The sequence below is a fragment of the Haliotis cracherodii genome, unplaced genomic scaffold (assembly GCF_022045235.1).
Source record: "Haliotis cracherodii isolate W230 unplaced genomic scaffold, xgHalCrac1.p SCAF_8, whole genome shotgun sequence".
Classification (NCBI taxonomy): Eukaryota; Metazoa; Mollusca; class Gastropoda; order Lepetellida; family Haliotidae; genus Haliotis; species Haliotis cracherodii.
In genome coordinates this window covers 26993836-27016845 of record NW_027266341.1, presented here as the reverse complement: position 1 = coordinate 27016845, position 23010 = coordinate 26993836, and the positions used below count along the sequence as shown (strand labels likewise).

General features: G+C 38.4%; 1 protein-coding gene across 1 annotated transcript in view; it reads left to right on the top strand.

Annotated features, from left to right (window-relative positions):
• Positions 1-22379, top strand: part of LOC139450766 (uncharacterized) — a 102423-nt gene extending 80044 nt beyond the window's left edge. Inside the window, exons 6-9 of the mRNA XM_071232595.1 lie at positions 3100-3203; positions 3945-4222; positions 6383-6423; positions 17769-22379. Of these exons, the coding sequence (XP_071088696.1) occupies positions 3106-3203; positions 3945-4222; positions 6383-6423; positions 17769-18935 (1584 nt within the window). The 5' untranslated portion in view covers positions 3100-3105 and the 3' untranslated portion in view covers positions 18936-22379. The remainder of the gene's footprint in view (positions 1-3099; positions 3204-3944; positions 4223-6382; positions 6424-17768) is intronic.
• Positions 22380-23010: the final 631 nt, after the last annotated feature.

Genomic DNA, 23010 nt, shown 5'->3' with positions numbered 1-23010 from the left:
GTGGTCAGGCTCGCTGACTTGATTGATGCATGTCATCAATCCAAATTGTGTGGATTGATGCTCATTATGTCAATCACTGGATTGTCTGGTCCAGAGATGTTTGAGTAGTTGCAGTTGATAACATTGTGTCCCTTGTCTGTGACCACAATTGCTGCTTTGTCTCTTGTCTGTGACCACAATTGCTGCTTTTCACAGTATAACAAAATATCTCAATTATCTGATCATATACAACTCGGAAACACCATTTCATTTTTATATTTCGTGATCACATGTATTAATATGATCATAGTTTCTCTACAAATACACATTTTATTTAAAATAATCTGATAACTTTCAATATTGAAATTATAGTGTAAAAATAATTATTTAGATATCATTACATTTATTTTTAAACAGCAACAGTGGATGACTAAAGTAATGAATACTGAATTAGTATATGAATATTATTTGTAATTAAGTACATTTATGCATTTCAGTTTTAAACTGCAACAGAAGGGTTGTTAAGACTTTACAATTGAAATTTTAGAATACTTTATTTATATATTATTTCAGTAATGAAATAGTTTTTCACATTTCAGTAACAAACCAGTTGTGGGGGTTAAAAATATATGATTGACACAGTTTTTAATACCGGTACTGAAACTATACATAAACATGATTAAGTATTTAAAAATACTCATGTATAACTGGGATCTTCAAGTTTGTTGTTGAAGGTGATATTATTTAAATATTATCCAACCTTTCTGTTAAACTGATTCCGTATGTGCAGTATTATTGAGCCAAGCAGTTAAGGTAAGTCATCAAAGTGTGTAACAGGCTTCAGATTTATGTATGTGCACACATCAAATACGTCTAATCTCTATTACCTGTGTGAGATAAGTGTTATGTCTTTCTAATCTTTTGTTAAGCAGAGGAACTTTTGATTAGGCTGTGGACTGTTTGATTTCAATCCAAGATGGTGCCTCTGCTCTGTGTGTATATCGCCCTCTAGGGAAGAAATCTGCCTTGTAGCCCACAGCTGTTGGTTAATCTAACAGTCCCCGGTTTATGTTGGCCTTTAGTCTTCTCATCCTTCATTGTTGGGACAATAGCTGCGAAATTCAAACTGACAAATGCTCAGTTACGTTCAATATAGTAATAAACCAATACTTGATAGTAGATCTTCAGTTCAACAGTGAATGTATTGTTTTCATGTTAAAAGAATATTGTCTTTTATTTCATAGAATCTTTTTATTTTGCATAAATTAATCAAGGGATTGTATTGTAGTGTTTTGTTTCATCAGAATTCAGCTCCCTCCTTAATTGTGTAACAACTAAAAAAAGGTCTCATCCAAGCTTGCCAATTAATTGTTCCAGCTGGCTTAGATATGACGAAAAAGAACAAGATATACTTTGATTTTTTTTCGACAAAATTAGACAATAGTTATGTATATGATCAGGTGGCACGGATATCCCAGTCGTCTAAGGTACCACATTTTGCTGGGCTGTCACATCTTTTGGGCACGCCACAAACCGATGGTCGTTGCGTCGGATCCCGGTTTCCCCTGATCCCGGTTTCCCCTGATTATGGCCTTCCTTGTGAGAATCACAAGAGTGGCATCCCATTGTGGGATTCCTTCCACTTCCTTGTGAGAATCACAAGAGAGGCATCCCATTGTGGGATTCCTTCCACTGTAAACTGACACATCGTGATATAACTGCATTTCTTTTCAAAGAGGTCTTAGAAAAAACCCACTCAACTGTATTTGATCATGTCGTATAATGCAAGCTTAGAACTGAGGGATAGAAGAAAGGCCATGCTATTTAGTCTCACTTTTATATTTGATCAAGTGGTATGACCCAAACTTGCAGTGGAAAGAGTAAAGACTGTAGTTTTCAGTCAGTCTGATGTACAATAACTTTCATATCAATATTTGAACGTTTTTGTTTCATCCCTATTTTGATTTGATTGAGCTGCATGTTGGCCATGCATGGAAATTGCCTCACATCAACCTGGACATCTTGTAGCCATGTCTGTCTTCCCCGCTCAGAGGGAGGGGAGACATTGTTTTTGGCTCTGTATTGTTGGCATTGGCATTGGCGTCCCATCCTATTCTGAGCCATAACTTGAAAACTGTGCAGTCATTTTCAACAAAACTTGACATATATCATCAGCTTCACTGGTGCCTTTTGCTATTTAATAAATGTTCCAAATTGTATTTTTTTGTTTCCATGGAAACAATATTGGCTGTCTCTAATGAGGTTAGGGTTCATTTCCGAACCATATCCTAAAAGCCGTTCAACACATTTCACTGAAATTTGGGATTACATTGCTCACCAGCTTTACAGGTGCCTTTTACTGTTTTGAATTTTTCCTCAGTTTTATTTTGTTACGTTTCCATGGAAACAATTCAGACTTAGTCTCAAACAACACTTGGCTTTGTTTCCGAGCGATAACTCTCAAACTAATGAATATTTTTGTCTGAACCTATATGTGTAACGGCCATATGCTCAACTATTGCCTTTTCACATTTTTAAAGTTTTGAATTTGTGTGTCCTCCATATGGAAACAACTCATACCAAGTCTCAAACAAGTAGTGTTCGTTTCCTGCCTCAACTCTGCAGTTAATGACTATTACTTCATGAAACCATTATCTTTCTAGGATATAATTTGCTATTATCATTTTTTTTCAGATTTGCACACACATTTACAGTAACAACTTAACTTATGTATACGAAAAAGGAGGGGGGAAGACATACTTTGAGTAAAATCACACAGTTTATATTCCTTACTTCTTGACACAATCACTCAGAAAATGTGGAAAACTAGAAAATATTTTGACTTAACTTAAATGTAATTGTGTGTTTCAAGAACTTCATAAATTCAGTATGTATTGTCAAAGCACTTATAAATATGAAAAAAAGGTGTTTGTTGCAAATCATGTCCCCACAAAACCCCCAGAACGTCCCAACACTGTTACCCACCATGAGAACAGGACCATTAACAGTATGTGGCCTTATGGGTATTAGCCCCCTGTGTGGTGGAAACCATTTTACGAGCCTGTTTAATAGCTGTATTGTGTGTGTGGGTATATAGTGGTCACTGTGGTGCTGTTTCAGTGTCTAATGCCAGTTGCTTCCGTGGACGTAGCCTCACAACACTACCACATCTCGCCCAGCAGATCCCCACTCACACGCTCTGTCTGGACACCCAACAATAACAGGTGGGTAACTCTTCCCTGTATTGTAAGTTTGGTTGTTAATTCTTGAAACAATGGTTGTAGACTTCGACTTTAAGGGGTTTGTTCTATCGTTTTTTTATGTTTGGAACATTAAATGTGGATTTAATATTTTTAAAGTTGTAATCAATTCAGTATTTGTGTCTTATATACCATATGTTGCATGTCACTGTGATATAGCTGGTGTACTGTTGACTGAGGACCCGTGAAGATCCAGGGTAACATAGGTCTTCAGCAACCCATGCTTGCCGTAAAAGGCAACTATGCTTGTAGTAAGAGGCGACTAACGGGATCGGGTTGTCAGGCTTGATGACTTGGTTGGTGCATGTCATTGTATCCCAACTGCATGGATCGATGATCATGATGTTAATCACTTGATTGTCTGGTCCAGACTCCATTATTTACAGACAGCTGTCATATAACTGGAATATTGCTGAGTGCGGTGTTAAACAACAAACAAACAAAACAAAACTGCTGGTTGAGGTGACATGCTACGTTTATAACGAACACGCTTATAACGAACCGACGGATATAATGAATTGTTTCTTGATCCCCTCCATTTGTTGTATTTAAGCTGTATATATGCTTATAACGAACTATGGTTATAAAACGAACTAAAATTGGTGGTCCTGTTGAGTTCATTATAACCATAGTTTACTGTATATTGTAACCATTTTGATAATTCTGTAGTAATGCTGACATCTTGTGTTATTACCGTTTTTGTAGCTGCCGCCCCCTTGACATTGGGCAGAGAATGCCGATACCTCAAGCACCTGTTCCTGAGAGTTCAGAGCCCCTGGAGAACGGCGGTGGTGGTCATTACTGCTCAGTGCCTGTGTCGTCAGCCTCGTCCAGCACCAGCTCCCAGGCCCCCCTGCCTATGACACAACCCCCTGTGTATCTAGTGCCTGTCGTCAACGTACCCTATGCTTCATCCATTGGTCAGGTGAACTTCAGCTGGGGACCATCTCAAGATCCATATGGCAAAGATTTGCCCCTGTCAGGTACATGTTTGAGTTGTAGTAGTCATGTCTGATGAGGTTGTCTAAAGCAGGAATTCTGCAGCTGATCTCAAGTTGAAATTACTGGAACAATAATTCACTATGTTTTTAGAGTGCTATCTAAAATGAGTCATCAGACATTTTTGGAAAATTGTAATCTCTAGGGGTAAGTGGTTTAATGCCGCTTTTAGCTATATTCCTGCAATACCACAGGGGGGGGACACCATAAGTATGCTTCAAACATTGCTCCCATGTGTTGAATTGAACCTGTTTCCTTGACATGACGAGCAAACGCTTCAGCCACAGACCATCTCTGGAAAGGAGAGTAATGAGATTGGCCCAGTAGACTAGGTCATGCAGGACATGCCTGTGCAGTGTTGACTACTGTTGGTTGTCCAAATCAGCTTGTCTTGGGTTTAAGTCGAAGGTTTGCCCAATTTATGATCCTGAGTCTGTCCATGCCTCACCCGTGATGGTGGGTTTCACCAAAGTGGTGAATGGCTGCTTTGAACATTTTTTGTTGATATCTAGATCCTGTATCACTTTCGGTTTTCTTCCTATATGAAGCTGCCATGCTGTGATATAACTGAAATACTGTTCAGAGAGGGGATAAATAACTCTCATTCACTTATTCCAGTGTACATGTTCAGCACAAACTGGCGACAGCCATGGGTTGATTGATGCACATGAGGCATGGAGGTCTGCTGCTTGATTTAGTGTTGAGTAAATAGTTATGTCCATACCTGCCCAGAATAATGACTGACATTGTGTGGCTAGTTCTTTGTTTTCATTGCCTACAAGACCCGTGAAGGTCCAGGGTAGAATAGGTTTTCAGCCAGCCATTCTTACCGTAAAAGGCGACTAACAGGATCGGGTGGTCAGCCACACTGACTTAATTGATGCATGTCGTCATATCCCAATTGCGTGGATTGATGCTCTTGATGTCAATCACTGGATTGTCTGGTCCAGACTTGATTATTTACAGACCCCTGTCAAAAAGCTGGAATATTGCTGAGTGCAGCGCTAAACAACAAACAAACGAACAAAGCATTGCCTACAATCCCATCAGATGATTCAGATCCCTAAGGGGCAGTGGAGTAGCCTAGTGCGTGAAGCATTCACAGACGCCTCACGTTTGATTTACCACATGGGTACAATGTGTGAAGCCAACCCCCGTGTCTCCTGCTGTGATATTGCTGGAATTGTATTGAATATGGATACTCTTTGCTTGTGAAGATCCAGGGTAGAAAAGGTCGTCAGCAACCCATGCATGCAATAAAAAGTGACTATGCTTGTCGTAAGAGGTGACTAATGGGATCGGGTGGTCAGGCTCGCTGACTTGGTTGATGCATTTTATCACATCCCAATGGTATATTGCTGAGTGTGGCATTAAACAATAAACAAACAAACAAAGGTTTGTAAACAAGTGTAAAGCAGTAGTGTAATTGCAGTGATCTTAGTTAAGCATTAAGTCAAGGGGTCCTATTCATTAGCCTTATGTTGAAAGTTAAAAACTAAGGGGGTTCTTGGATTCAAATGCCACAGAATCAAACCTCCAAGTATCCAGGACCCCTTTAATTTTGAACTTTAAACATCGGAGCTTTTGTCAAGTTCATACGGTTTGAAGCTTCATAGAAATGGGGTCATGCTCCAATGAACCACCACAAAGTGAAAGTCCGTTCTTGAATGACCACCTTCACTCGTTGACAATGCCTTAGTACAATAGGGGCAGTCAGGTAGCCTATTGGTTAAAGCGTTCGCTCTTCACGCCGAAGACCAGGGTTCAAATCCCGACATGGGTATAATGTGTGAATCCCATTTCTCGTGTCTCCTGCCGTGAAATTGCTGGAATATTGCTAAAAGCGGCATAAAACCAAACTCACTCACTCACTTAGAACAATAACAGCCTGTGAAATTGATGTGGACATGGGCAACTATTAAAGTGTTTACGTCTGAAAATACGTCCTTGCCTTTAGCCAATATGCTGGGATACATTCAGCACTCATTCATGTATTATTACTTTGATATCTTTCATCAAAGTTTTTGATTAGTTGCCAAGGTAACCAAAGTTATTAGTATTCCTGGGGCAAGTCGTCGGCAAGCTGCTATCAGTATGGGAATCATCAGGAGAGAGAATGTAGCAGTCATTGTCTTCTGTTTCAGATATGAACACACTGCGATACTTCTTCAACCTTGGTAATGAGGTCAGTCGTCAAATTTATTTACTCATTTTTGTCATGCATTGAAGTTGTTTACCATATTTAAAATGTATTACTCAACTTTTGGTGGGATATTTTGAGTGTCCAAGGGGTGTCTGAATGGGACTGAAGCTGTGATATGTTGTTACACAAATAGTATTCAATATTACCGTTACAAGTTGAATAACTATAAGTACATATTCCCATTAATTGTTGTCCTGAGGGGTCTGGTTTATTCCATACTGTTAAAAAAAATAATTTCTGCAGCCATCATTATTTTGGCTTATTTACCTGTGAACAGTTTGGTTGACCTGAGCAGATGAATCAGCGGGTATGTTTCAGTGCTAGTTTATTAAAAGGTCGGGGGTATATAGTTATACCAAGGTTCTGTCCGTCCGAAAACTGTCCGTGTGATTTCTCTTAAACTGTTAAGTGGATTCATCTCAAACTTATAATCTATGTCATATGGAGGGGTGCAGTAAAAAGAAAAAAATTGTTTTATTAATTTTCCATTTTTTTATGAATTTTTCAAACCCTAACTCTATCCATTATTTAATTTGAAACTACTGACACACTAGGCGGGTCGGGAGTATTAGTGAGCCACGCTCACTTTTGCCCTTGTTGGAATTACTTTTGAATTTGAATGCGTCTAATTTTTCCTTGTTAGAGTATTACAACATGAATGCAAAAGTTTACAGGAACTACTCTCATTTATACATCACATTGGATTATGTTTATGCCTCCTTAAAGCAACACATATTGAAGTTAATTCTTCCTCAGAGCTACAGATAAGCTGCCTATTTGCGTAAAATATCTCCGAAAACTATTCAAAACCCAAATTACTTTCACTTAACTTGTGTACAGAAACGCATGCATTAAATGAAAAATTCAGTTGTTTAAAAACAGTACTCGTAAACACCCAATGAAGCGTTTTCAGCATGCGTATAACGTAGCTAATTTCCAAAACACAATAACGAACTAATTTACTTTCTGAATCAAGTCTATATTTAGAACCGTTATATACATCTAAAACATTATTTCATTTTTTGAAAATCTCAAAATGCTTACTCATTTGGGGAAAAACCCAATAGTGATGAATAGATGAGTGAAAAAATATTGGTTACCCAATGAAAAATGTAATAACCCTATTAGAATAGAAACCTTCGAATAAAAACTCAATTGTTTGAAAAGTTGTCTGGAGCTCGAGCTCTGTTCATTAAAACATTCCTGAAATATAGTATATATCTTGACGAGAACAAACTTAACATGACAGCTTCAAATGGATTTGTCTTGTCACTTGTCATTATGAACACAAAAAAATGGTTTTCATTTGAACATTAATATGATTACCACAGGTATATGGAGCATTACAATTAACATAGTTTTTTACTTGCTTAGAATTTCTGTTGACAGCATTGAACTAAAATAGTGAAGTATTAAGACTACAGCTCTTATAAGTGTCAAGTGAATTGGTTGACAAAAGAAAACCCTTGACTGAAGCCAATATATTGGTGTCCCTGCAATTTTATGTTTAGAAAATGGCTCCTAACGGCTTAAAACTGTACTCGCTGGAGTACCTATGTGTGCTGTCGTGCCAGTAATGGTGCTCTCCCACGGACAATACAAATAGAAACAGCATGGAAACAACATGGAAACAGCGTGAAAACAGCGTGAGAGTAGTTTTACAAAGACGTACCGATGGATGGGAGGTCTGGCACCTTGGTGGGAAGATCATGATAAAGGGGGCTTTTTCCTTTCCAAATGGTTCTGTAGCAATAAATGAGTGTGGAGGCATTATAGGATGATCATGATAAAGGGGGCTTATTCCTTTCCAAATGGTTCTGTAGCAATAAATGAGTGTGGAGGCATTATAGGAAGATGATGGAGTAAAGACGTGTCGTGTAGTACTAACTTTTCCCAATCCATGTGCATTAGTATAACACATAGCCTTATTTCAGCATTTTCCATTGTATATGAAACTACTTGATATTGTTTGATTGACTGAGTCTATTCTGTCTCTGGTTTCACTCCGTGTCCTCTCTCCTGGCTGGAACGATCTATTGTTGAAGGGATTTGTTTAGTGTTGGCGGGATCACTCATGTATGCATGTCTGCTAGTATGTGGTGGTGTATGTATGTGATTTGTTTTCAAATTGACTTGTTTTCAATTTATGGATGAGTGTTTGGTGGAGATACTGGAAGGTCCACCATTTCCCATATTGTTTTTAGGCAGGGTCAGGTGGTTTTAACTAAATTGGTCTCCTACTTTATGCATGGTCCATGAAGAAGACAAGCACTGCTGTGGCCATTGTTTTGATGGATGGTCAGGTTTGTCTTCTGTTGAGTTTTTGTAAATTAGATTGGTCTTCAGTACTTCATAAGTGATTCTTGTTTAAGACTAGCAAGGCCCCAGTTGCTGCAGTCTGGATATTTTTGTTTTGCTGAATGGTTGTTTTACGAGCTGCCTGAAAGACTTTATCATATCATGTACAGAGCAGCAATTATATTGAATTTGCAATTTTTAGACCGCCTCCGTGGTCTAGTGGTAGAGCGTCTGCCCAGAGAACAGAAGGTTCAGGGTTCGATCCCCGGCCGCGTCATACCAAAAGACATTAAAAGATGGTACTTGTTTTTACCCTGTCTGATGCTCGGCATTAAGGGGCTAAAACAAGGACTGGTCGGCTCGGAGTCAGTATACTCTGTCTGAGTGGGGTATTCATGTTAAACTGCGGCATGGTATCTCAGTGGGCTAGCACTATAAATCGGCATCAGTCAGGACTAGTACAAGCAGCCACATTCACCTGATGGAGGAGTAAGCATATACTCCGAAACGTTGTGTTCCTTATAATAAGGAAGTTGACATCCATATTTTCTCTTCTTTATGTGTATCACTTCTAAATGCCTTTCAAAGACCAGGGACTTGACAACTAGGTTCTGTTACTGTAGATACAGTGCAGTTGAAGACAATAGCTACGGAGTTTGATCACATGACTTTGAAATAGAAAAATGCAGGAGAGTAATTGTGACATTTATCAGAATTTCGGGGAAATCCTGTAACCTATGATTGTGGGTCTGAATGCTAGATTTGCCCTGATTATTTCTAGGTTTGTCAGCACCGTACCCAGTCTTGAAGATTTGACTCAAGTTTAAGGCTTCTAAGACCTGCATCACTTCAGGCTTTCCTCCCACGTCAAACTGACACATTGTGATATAACCGTATACCGTTCAAAACAGCAATGAACCCCAATAACTTGTTCACTATTAGTCCCGAGTTCATTTTTCGCATTGGTATATGATTTGTGAACTTTTCCCTCCATCTCATTGAGTCCTCTGGGCCTCATGACAGTCAAAAGAAATAAATCAGTGTTCTTTAAGGTCTTTCCAGTAGAATAGAAGAACCAATGACTTATGAGGAATTTAATGTATGTGGAAATTGTTGGAAATTGGATATATATATATATATATATATATACCGTATTCGACGTAATAAGCGCCCCGCTCTAATAAGCGCCCACGGAGATATTTGTCTAAGGTATTGGCAAGTGAACGATCTCAATTAGATCCGATTGATCAATGTACACAAGACATTTATTCGCGTATTATACGCACTCGTGTGTTATATGCATCCTTAATTATGGGCATTGAATTCTGGAAAAATATATCTGTCGTACATAAACATATAAGCCGGCCAGCATAAACCACAAAATTTATCTTTCAACTATGTTTTTTTCACCAAAATAACATTCTAATAACAGCCCCCTAAGCGCTTATTACGTCGAATACAGTATATATATATAGATATAAATATGATATGATATGATATGATATGATATGATATGATATGATATGATATGATATGCACCCTGTTCCAATATGTGCCCCCTGACTAACTCCTGACCAATCTTGTAATCTACAAGACCCGTGAAGATCCGGGGTAGAATAGTTCTTCAGTAAACCATACTTGTTGTCAGGCTTGCTGACTTGGTTGATCCTATTTATATATGAGGGACAAATTGTCCTTGCTGCCAATTCTGTATGTGAAAGTATCATTGTAGTTTTAAGAATAAAAAAATAAGTGAATATTAATCTTTATATTCTGGTGACATTCCATTTAAATTTGTGCCATCATGAACAGTGGACTATACCATGATATCTCATTCCATCATTTTAACAGTATGACATATTATTTAAACTGACCAATCAGTTTTAAGGTGTTTTTTGCTCCACCTTTTTGAGCCTTATGTTTAATATTATTGATTTTAGAAATATATGACAGATCTGTTGGTCTTGATTTATTGTTCACACATGTGTGACGGGGAATGCTTTCAAGTGCAAGCTGTAGTAGTCCTTGATATGTTGCAAGTTCATCGATTAAATCAGCTGGTGGGAGTTTTAGAATGAGGTCCAATTAAAATTAGTTTGTGAAGTTAAAATTACTTGCCATGAAGTAATGTCCATTGATTAGTTTAGTGGAACAGCTCCACAATATGCTGTGACTGACAGTATAATATGTTTGGTATTTGCTGTTAGTCACATCATTATATACTTTCGAGAAGGACTTGTTCTCTTCATAAGAAGACCGGTATTGCCAGAGACTTTGCATTTGGTCTATTATTGTTTAAAAAAACAATCGTTTGGTACTTTGTGTGGAGCTTAATTCTGGTGTACACCCGCCAGAACTCACATATTGGAGTGAAGCTCGGCATTGTCACCTCATTAACACATCTAACAGTTATAAGTTATAATACACCTCCTGAAGGATCCCGAACATGGTCTAAAATGATTAATGTAATTTTCGGATTGGTGACTATGCCCTCCTAGACCTCCATGAGGTCTCTGCACTGGACCTAACAGGTCCCTATGACCCCAAGGCAAAATTTCACTCACTGAAATGTTGGCAGCCAGGAAGATGCTGAAATACACCATGCAGAGTTATACTTCCCTTAGCCATGCAAGCATTACCGAACATGACCGTAGATAACCCGATCTCATAGTTAGGCTGAAGTATTAACTTCGTCCTTGAAATCTGTATCAAAATGTTATGTGCAGTACGTAAGCGGACCACCAAACTAAAACCTAAAATGATCTGTCCCCAGAAATAGAATGTCAACAATTCGTATTGGAATTACGCAAGTTAACCTTGTCATTATAGTATGACGTGATAGTAAGTCTTCATTGTATATCTGGACTTATGTTTGTAATCTATTTTATTAATTTAATTCAGAATTTCATTCAGTAATGTTTACGTTAATTTCAGCGAATCTTGTGTCCCTCCGAGACCTAAAAATGTAAAACATGAGCTCGGGAAAGCCCTCAAGATTTTCCCTCTTGCGCGGTTTTACATTTTAAACCAAAGCCCTCTGAGGCATGTTTTATCCTATACTTAAAATACAGGCATTGTTTCTGACCGAAGTGTAAACAGGTTTTCTTCAGGTTTGTTCTTGAATATTATCGTATTGTCTACATTTGTAGAAATAACACCATCTCAACCATAAGGTTCAGACTGATATACCAGATAATCCAATTAAATCCCCATCTGTTGTGGTGATACAGTTTGATTGCTTCACATGGGGTAAGCTCCCTGCAGTGTGAGTGTGTGTGGAGCTCCCAGCTGCTGCACATGGTCAATATGGCAACAGCAGTGTTTCAGTGGAGAAACTGGCATATAGATGCGAGAACTAGACTCTGCATTGCATTGTGGCACGTGTGTTACAACAGACAGATTTAAATCTGGTAGTATGGGTAAGACGGATAAGTGTAACCAATCAGTCAATGGTTAGATTCTTCGTCCCTGTAAAAGCGGCATGAATAGTTTCAAGGTAAGAATTTGTCCTGTTTGTATGTTTTTACTGAAGAAAATTTCTTGGTTTTGGTGGTAGTTATCTCAGCCTTGTCTTTTTGAGGGGTGTGTTTGTTGTATGGTAAACATTGTATGCGGTTTTTGAAATAGTTGCCTGCCCACAAGCCAAATGCAAGTGGCTTTTTATTTGGGCTAGTAACGTATCTGTAACGCTGGCCTCGCTGTTTAGTTATAAATTCAAATCTACCTTTTTATTCCTACAAATCATCGTCAGTTGAGACGTTATTTCATGTGCAAGTCTGTTGTGATTTTGTTTTCATATCATAGTTTATTTGAAACCCACGCAAATTAGTAAACTTGGCTTTTGTGACTGGGGGCATATACTTGAAGCGTAGCATACTAGTATGTCATAGTAGGAGTTTCAGGAACATATGCTTGCAAGTGTAGGGCTAGTCAAATATGATGAGGGCTTCAAAAGAATTTAACAAGCCCTCCTGGCAAGTTAAGTTTGAAAACAGATTAGATATGGTTGTATTTGTTTTACCCGTTGATGCGAGAAGCATTTGTCTTCAATAATATGTTCATGAATTCATTTGTGCAACCAGTCCAAACAGTAGATGTGTCCTTTTTATAACGTTTTAGTGATCTGAAAAATATGATTGTCTTGCTTGAAATAATGCTTTCACTTCTGACACTATGACACAGAGAAAGATAAGTAAGATCACTCACCTATCAAGTTAGGACACTAAGATTGACATGTTATTTGACAAGAAAATACAGGTTTCAGTCATCGAAAAATTTGAATTGTAACAATTTCTTTTTGTGGATGATAAAAGAAATATGTCTATGCTCATTGAAGTAAGTTTCATCTTTTGATATGTTTGGTTTGATGGCATTTGCATTATTCTCAGTTTGGTTATTTTCCATCTGGTAATATCCTGTTTGCACTCTAAGCAACACCTGTCCGTCACACAAGCATCTGTGAGCCAAGATGCAAAAGAAGGGCTCTAACACATTGGCAGTAACTTTCAAAACCGAAATTTACTATTACAGTAAACTACGTTTATAATAAACACGCTTATAATGAACTGACAGATTACGAACTGTTTTGTTTCCGGCAATTTGCTGTATATATGCTCTATATATGCTTATAACGAACTAGGATTATAGCGAACTAGAATTAGTGCTCCTTTTGAGTTCGTTAACCCATGCTTGCCGTAAAAGGCGACTATGCTTGTCGTATAAGGCGACTAACAGGATCGGGTGGTCAGGCTGTTGACTTGGTTGATGCATGTCATCGATCCCAATTGCGTGGATCGATGCTCATGATATTAATCACTGGATTGTCTGGTCCAGACTCGATTATTTACAGACCGCCGTCATATAGCTGGAATATTGCTGAGTGCGGCGTTAAACAACAAACCAACCAACCAATCATTATAACCGTAGTTTACTGTATTCAGTTTCATTGCCAACATACTCAGACGAGTGTGTTCAATAAAAAATTGAAAAAAAGAAAAAGATATCTTTATTACGGTAAGACAATCAGGATAAATAGATGTATAGTATCTAACTTGATCGACAGGTGTGTTCAAGTTGAGGTAGAGTAGTGTATTTAATTAATTTAAAAGTGATAGTGTTTGCAATTTGTGCATGTGAGCTTGCATATTGATCTGTAGAGGCTTGTGTTGGGCGAGCTATTGATCAGTTGGCAGATGTTTGTGGTGTACATATACATTCTCCATCTCCGTCGGACTATTACCATACATATGACAATGACAGTCTTGAGTTAAAATGTCGTCAGGTGCTGTGTGTTTCATTCGGGTTATATCATACTGAATACATGTTGTCTTTATGTCAGGTCCTCTTTCTGTCACTAGTTCCATCAGTGCAGTTTGTGTTGAGTTGTCTACCTTTGTGCTTCTTGTTTTGATTGGTGGAATGGGTGTATTAACAGTTTGTTATTCATAGGAAACAGCCAGGATTGAACAGTTTGTTCCCTCAAGTGTTTCATAAATATATTTTTGTCAGAGGGTTATATGAATGCTCAAAACCATAAAGGAACACCTAATTCTTTCATATTATCCCCCGCCCCAACGAAGTAACTCAAAAACCGTTAAATACTCTCTTACAAAACTTTGCATGTCTACCAGGCATATACTGAACTGGTATCTTTTGCTATTTAAGAATTTTATTAATTTCTATTTTTTACGTTTCCATGGCAACAAGTTGGACTTAAGTTATGTAGGGTAGAGTTTGTTTCCGGAGCGTAACTCAAAAACTGTTAAATACTTTCTTACAAATCTTTGCATGTCTACCAGACACATACTGAACTGGTACCTTTTGCTATTTAGGAATTTTATGAATTTATTTTTTTTACACTTCCATGGCAACAAGTTGGATTTAAGTTTTAATATAGGGTGGATTCACTTATGGAGTATAACAAATAAATTGTTAAATATTTGCCAAACATTGCATGTGTATATATAAAGCACATACTGAACTGGTGCCATTTGATATTCAGGAGTCTTAGAAATGTTTATTTTAGAATTTCCATTGCAGCTATTTTGACATGGGCTAAGAGAAATGTTGGGTCAGTTACCTGGTTTGGGACCATAACGTGTTAAAATGGGCAGGGGATATAGATGACTTTGTTGACTATACGCTTGTTTAGTTATTGTTTCTTGTAATTTGTCATTTGTTTGCATAAAAAAAAACCACAGAAACATACTTGTTTTACTTTCCATTTCATATGGATGCGACCATGGTGCATCTTTCGTGGGTAAACAATGTATGCTTCTTCAAGAACATTCAACTCTTGACTCATTACATACAGAAAAGCACATTTACTTGTGGTTACTTTACAGAAAGCAGCCGGGGGGGATATGTCATCTTTCTGATGGCTCTTGTTTGTCCTGCTAGGCATTAAATTTGTTTTACATCAAGGCAATAAGATTACCTTGTGTATTTTCTCGTAAACTAAGCCGGAAACTGCAATCAGCTGTAAACACATTTTCTTGGAATCTACCGGCGATTCGGTTAAAACCCAATGATATAACTTTAAAGGATTTTGATGCAAGGATCGGGGAAAATTGTATCTGAAACTATTTTTTTTTATCAGGAATAATATTTCCAATATCTTGTTATTTTAATTGCAACTTTTACTAAATATTTTAATATAATAATAACCCTAACTGATCGCTATTGTAGGTTATTTGTTTTCATATGAAACAATTTGACCAGTCACTGTTGAGGCTTCCGCACGCATGTATCCATTCTCTGTCAAAGTTCGTTTCAAGGCGTCAATAGCGGTAATTATGGTTGCTGTTAATAACGGTGAGTTGTGCGATCTTCCGATAGCTTCACACACGATTTTAACGGAATTAATTAAAACAATATTAAAAGGAATATTAATAAAATTAATAAAATAAGTTACAAATAGATATGCAATGAACGCTTTTTATAACCAGACAGCGCAATGACGTGATTAATTTGCATACTTCAGTATGGATTTGTTGACATGTTATATCCGGTGTTGTCATTGCGTTGCGGGAAAAAATCATCAAAACTCATTATAGCGTGTAAAATATGCACCCAGTTCTGCCCAGCTGTGTTTTATTGTGTGTGTGGGTTGTTTTTTTTTAAAATGTGCGCAATATACTCAAGAAAATACGGTACTATCGTCATGACAACATATCCAAGCAATTGGTCACATTCAGACCCCATGTGGATAATCCTGATCCCTATCAAAAGTTGAGTAGTGTACAAGCTAGTGCACCAATAGTGTTCTCAACTCTCTTGAAACAATGACAAAATTGTCACCGTGTTGCATCATGACCATCAAGATTGGGAGAATTTAAAAATGTTCTCCCACTTTCTCTGGAGGCCCCTGAACTGCCCTGGGGTGCAAGATGATAATGAGATGGTGTGAGAAGGGGGAGAGGGAGGGGGGTGTAGATAAAAGATACTGTGTGGCACCCTAGGGGTGGTATCTTTATGACGTGACGGTGATGACTGGAAGGTATGTGAGCATGTACATTATGATACCTTCATCTGTCCAGTCCCGCCACTGATTTCGCTGTAGATAACTCTGTATAAGGCTGCCTGTCCACTTGCATCCACTTGTGCCCTCATTGCATTGCTTGGACATCGATGGTTCCAGAGTGCAGCACGTTGATCCTGCTGTCTTGGTTTGTAGCTTCATTGAGTTTGTGTGTTTTGATGGGTCAGAGGGATTGGGATGTGAGTTGCTGATTCAGGGTATCACATGGTTTCATCAAGTGTAAAACTGCCTCAGGTCATTGAACTATGGGATACCGGTACAAGTTTGTTCATATATTAACTAGGGCTCAGTTTGCCTAAAGTCGAAAACCAATGGACCGGAGTCTTTTAAAAATATTTTGCTCACGCTTCTCTCAGCAGTATTCCATTATGATGCCGATCTATGAATATTCAAGCCTGGACCAGACAATCCAGTGATTGACATCATGAGCATCAATTCATGCCATTGGGTTACATTGACATGCAATGTGTGAAGTGTAAAGACAAAAGGCATTGTGGATCCACCCTGTGTAGTAGGCTTGGGACCTGCTACTGACGGGATTGGGTGGTCAGCCTCGCTGGCTTGGTCGATGCATGTCATCATATCCCAATTGTGTGGATCGATGCTCATGATGTAAATCACTGGATTTTCTGGTCCAGACTCGATTATTTACAGACCGCCATCATATAGTTGGAATATTGCTGAGTGCGACATTAAACAACAAACAAACAAATAGTATGTTTAGTCCACAATTGAAAACAAAACTTTAGATTCTGTCCACGAAAATTCTTTGATTAAGAAAAAAATCATTGCCAGTTTTATATATATATCTTTATATATATTTTTTGGTTCGACCTATAACTTGAAAACTGCTAAATAGATCCTTCTCAAAAACTTTTTATGCCTTTAGAAGTGGTACAGTGCAAAGTTTCTTCTTGATTCGTGGATTTTTCTATATATAAAAAAACCCGCTTTTCAAAAAAAAGAAATTTGTCTTTGAATTTGTTTTCTTAAACATTTGTGCTACCTCAGTAACTTAAAATGGATGTAAAGGAAAAAAATCAACCAACCTCGCCAGCCACCCATCTTCTGTGACTATGCTTGTAAGAGGTTTGTTGACTTGGTTGATGCATGTCATCATATCCCAATTGCATTGATTGATGCTCATGATGTATATCACTAGATTTCCTTGTCCGTTCTCGATTATTTACAGACCGCCCTCATATAGCTGGAATATTGCTGAGTGTGGCATTAAACAACAAACAAACAAACAAATGTATATAGTTAATGATTGATTTGTTTTTTCAGCTCCAGGCCCATGAGTGGGAACTATGTTTATTTTCTTTGTTGTTTATTGCAGTAATCTGCAACATTTCAGCTTAAACTCATCAAGTCTGGACCAGACAAACTAGTGATTTATACCTTTTAGAACTGGCTAACCTTATGGATGCTAGTCTTGTTATTTGCGAATTTCCCCAAATGATAAATTGTTGATTTTTTTTTTTTCCAGTATTCCCGAGTCATAGCGAGTTTCCAGCAGTCTCAGCAGCCAATACTTCCACCTCCACCACCGCCACCCATGATTGGTCCAGTTGATATGTCAGCTCAGCCAATGATGTCACATTATGATCAGGGTCAGTCAAGCATGAGAAACAAGTTACCCGTTAAAACACAAATCAGTCAAAAACCATCTGATTTCAATCTAGCACCGAGTTGTGGGAAACCTGATCTGAAGAAGGGAGGTAACTCTGTGTCTGATCCTTACCGCGAGAAAGAGGCTGAAGATGAGGGCTGTCTGTCCACTGACAGTGGTTGTGTTAGTGAGTGTTCAGGCAGTTTGAGCCCCTCCAAGCTGGAGAGTTCTACCGAGGAGGGAGACATGGAGGGCAGTCATAGTGTCTGTGGAAATGAGGAGAATCCTCTGGGAAGCACAGAATGTATTGAGATTAATAGTGAGGGCAAAGGAAAAGGTAAACGAAAGTATTACATGTATGGCAATCACAAACTGGTCAAACCAATCAAAGAGATCCCTCCAAGGTTCCAGGTGTTGCTGGCCGAGACGAGCGCGGCTAAAGCTCGGTGCGAAGGCCAGCCAATCTACATTCAGCAGTCTGAGGGCTTAATTAGTTACGATAAGGACAACTGCAGTAACCTGAATGTTAATGCTAACTGCTTTGTTCCTGGTCAGAATATCCCCATGGATATGAACTGCGGCCTTCCTGCTGGCCTCACTTTCTTGCCTTGCACATCCTTACAGGTCCCCCCTTCCCAGCATCCCACAATGCAAAGCGTACATCCTACGCCGCCGTCGACCATGGTAGGGCCTCATCACCAGCCGCTGTTCTCAGCCCCCCCTCCCAACACGGTACCCCCTTCCAGCGTTCCGAACGTTCTGGTGAGCTCTCAACCCCTGCCTAGCACTTCTGCATGTCCTCCTCCTCCTCCTGCTTCCCTTGCTAACAATTACACAAATGGTGGTGGTTCTTGCTATTATGTCTATCCGTCTTCTCCTTCCACAGGCTTTGCTCCCATCCCCGGCACACCTTCCCAAGGTCAAGGTCAAGTGGTGTACATGGTAGGCCCCTCGTACCCCACTCCGCCTGTCCAGACCTTCCAGCCAGGGCTGCCCCCTGTCAACTACAGCGTCGGTGTACCCTGCCCGGCGGCTTCCCAGTAACGGCAAAAGAAGATGGAGTCTTCGCTAGTGCTACTCCTAGCTTTGTTAGTGCGCACTGTTATCATCCTAAACTCGACAATTTTAGGTTGTCTGGCCGTCTAATTCCATAATTCTTATTTGGCAAAGTCTGAAATTTGGACTACAATTTTTACATTTTTGCAAAATAAATTTAGCATTTTGAGTCAAAAGTTTGATATTTTTAGGGCATGTTTCTGGAAATGAAACTAGGGCCAGATTTTAATGTATTTAGTTTGTATGGATATAAACATGCAAGGAAGTCAAGGTTTTAGGATATTAACAGCTACGTAGTGCCATCAGTTTTAGGCTAATTGTACTTGGTGTTTAACACTAATATTTTTAAGCCATCTTCATAGCATAACATTAGAGCTTGCCATTACTAGTCTTCATATTGCCTCAGTCGACTGGGAAGAGAGCAGGAATGGACTAGTCCATTGTGGAGTGTGGAACCATGGCGACAAAAGGACAGGTCTTGTTTAAACATAGTCTTGAGTCAAAGGACATATATGATGTTAATGTGCCAAGAACTGTTGTTGCAGATTTTCAAATGAAAGATACTTTCATATATATATATATAAGGAAGAACTTTGGTGGAAAGGGACATGATTGCATCTGATTCATGATCATAGTGAATCCTCACGAAGTGGCGTGTATTCCTAACTGAAGTGAACAATCTGTGTCATCGAAGTCGTGGACCTGAATCTCAAGCAGGACATTTCTGTGAAACGTACACATTCAATTCTGAGACAGTTTTGGAGTGCGATTCAAACCTTGTTTGAAAGGCATTGCCAAATGCTTTTTGAGATGATTGGCAGTTTTGATGACATGTCCGTCATCAGACAATTAAAGAGACGACAAAACATGAATGTGTCTCCTTAACACATTCATATGGGTTACCACAGTCCTCTACTGATGGTAGACTTGTGATGTACCCATGGTATGAGACGAGTTGTGACGATATCCCAATGCTTGTTGTCATACACATGCATTGGCATTACTTGAACAAAAGGAGAGATTGCCTCTGTTTAGCATTTTCAACATTAAAAAGCATTTAGTTTGAGTGTTTTGTTATGTCAGATTATTAAAGATATTTATTTCCATGTTTGTTTTTGTTATAACAACCATATAGGACATTAGTTTTCTCCCATTGTGGAGCTGATCATTTTAGAAAGTCTGGAATCTGCTTATGTTTTGAAAGACTTTCTTGTCACCTTAGGGAGCATTCATTGTGTCCCACATGTTCATTTAGTTGTTCCTACAAAATAAGTTTGATATCTTTGATGGAAAGTTTGAATACTATACAGTTTAACAGGTGTTAAAAGTTGAATGTTATTAAGTCAAGATATATATATATTTTTTATGCAATTATCACATTTGAGATTTAATTTTGTTGATTGTAGGTTAGACTTTAATGTTTGTTATGAACATAACTGTGAATAGTGATGTCAATTATTTTAGTTAGTTTATTAAGAGATCCAGGTGTAAAACTAGAGAAATCTTTTCCCTATTTTCTGTTGTAAATATTGAATGAAGAATGCCCTCGGTAGGCTGAGTTTCATCATACAGAGATTGAATTGTGAACTCATCCAGCTACGCGATGCTGTTCTCTGGGGAGCATTTTGAAATTGTTATATTTGAATGTCTTTAATATGATTAAATTTTTTGATAGAGCTCTTCAATATATTTTGATATGAAAATTTAGAATTTGAAATTCATGTGTAACTCCTGGAGAGCTTTGATAGGTATTTTACTTCACTGGTTGTGTCTGGATCTATGGAGGCTTCAGAATATTTACTTCCCTAGATTCACGAGTTCTTTTAGTGCTTGAATGAGAACTGCGATACCTCCACTTTTCTTTTTGAAGTATCCAATAAACACGATTGCATTAAATGGTTACTTCACATTGTAAATCTTCATAAGGAAGTCAGCATTTTTGACATGACGACTTTGTTACGGTACTATAATTGACAAAGAACTCTGAAAGCATCACACATTGTAAGAATATTTAGGCCATCTCTGAGTGAAGGGAAGTTTTAAGTCCTGGGTGTAGAACAGTTGTCTCCCCCTGATCACGTGGCGGTGATTCGGTATTGGTCATGTTGCTGTAAATTGAGCCAGGGGAAACAGGTTTTATTGACTTCTAGTGACTGATATTTTTTGTATAGTATATAATATTAGAATTGTTATTCAGAATATTGACATTTAAATATACATTTGGCCAGTATTGAAGACTTCCATGGTCATTGTGTCCAGGACAGCCATCTCCAACAGAAGTTTTCAGAGGCTTTGTACCAGCACATGGCACAGATACGTGTGGTACAGGCGGAGTCTTTTCACGTATATTCAGTGCTGATTATGTTAATATATGACTTTCCTATCTGCCTTCACAATGACACAAGAAAGCTTTATCTCTCTATACTACAAAAATAATTCTGTATTGAACATAATTGTGTGAATGAGTATTAATCAAACTGTAGTAACTGTCTAGAGTTTGAGTGGGGCAGCACCTGGCCTAGCAGTAACCCTGGGGGCGTTAACATGTAGAGTATTACAGACGTCCACCACAGTTATAGAGAAATGTACCGTGGCTGAAATCGTTATTCAGAAACAACCTGAGCTGACCACAACATGGCAAATAGGATGAGTTCATTAAACAATGTGTGAAACCAAATTCAGTTTCAATTGTAACGTAAGCCTTGCATGCTGCAAGAATTGCATTTATTGGAAAATAAATGATAGTGGGATAGGTTTAAGATAAATGTTATGAGAAGATACATTTCTTCAACTCTCACACCAGCCACGATTGATTGTTACCATGATTTGGCACACCTGAAGCCTGCAGAGGAAGCTATTTAACACGTCGTTGAATGAGTGGACTTGGCTAGTGGCTCCAGTACCAAGCTGTGGACTGTTAGGGTACATTTCTCTATTCCGATTTCGTCTCTGGTTGAATTCTGTATGTATACCAAAAGGGTGGTGGGGTAGCCAGGTGGTTAAAGTTTGCTCGTCACACCGAAGACCCGAGTTCGATTCCCCACATGGATACAATGTGTATCCAGCTGTATGTCCCTATATAAATACCATTTCACCTGTCTCCTGTCTCCTGTCGTGATCTTGCTGGAATTTTGCTAAAAGCTGTGTGAAACCATACTCGCTCGCTGTGTACCCCAAAGTACCTTGGTGCATTTCTATTGTACTCTTTACTACTAAAGGGGCGGTCGGGTAGCCTAGTGGTTAAAGCGTTCGCTTGTCACGTCGAAGACCCGGGTTCGATTCCCGATATGGTTACAACGTGTGAAGCCCATTTCTGGTGTCCCCCGCCGTGATATTGCTTGAATATTGCTTGAACATTGCTAAAAGCGGCATAAAGCAATACTCACTCACTCACTATACAACTAAAACACTTGCACAACAGCAGCAGCACCAGCAGCAGCACCAGCAGCACGAGAGATGTGAATGTCTAGTCATGTCATTGGTGGAACACCCTATCAGATGGGACGATTGAATCCGTTCATTATTTCATGAGCTCAGCATAATATGGGCCAGATCTCCAAAATCATGTATTGTACTTAATGTTTGTAAATTCCCCTATCTTTCTGGAAACAAAATCGTAGACAAACATGTAAAATCTGGAATTAGGCCAATGACTTTATACAAATGGTTTTTTTCATTTTTATTTTGTATTAAAACTGACATTCAATAGATCAGACTTATTTTGTAGATGTTTTCATATTTGAAATATTTATTGTTTATTGGTTCATGGTTGCTTTGAATTATTTTGATGTATAACTTGATATATCCTTTAAGAGACAATACTTTGCCAGATTCATTTTGAATTGTTGCACTTGCTTGACTATGCATTTTAAGAAATACTGCTGTTGATAAGACCAAGATTCATTAACATTGTGTACTATGTATAGTCATAGCTTGGAAACATCAGCACAGACATGTCCAAAGGTTTACATCTTGAACTTAAAAACCAGACCAGTTTAATAGTAGTCACCTGTTTGAATCTGGCTACCTAACATTTGTTGTCAATTGTTTGATTTTGTGTAAT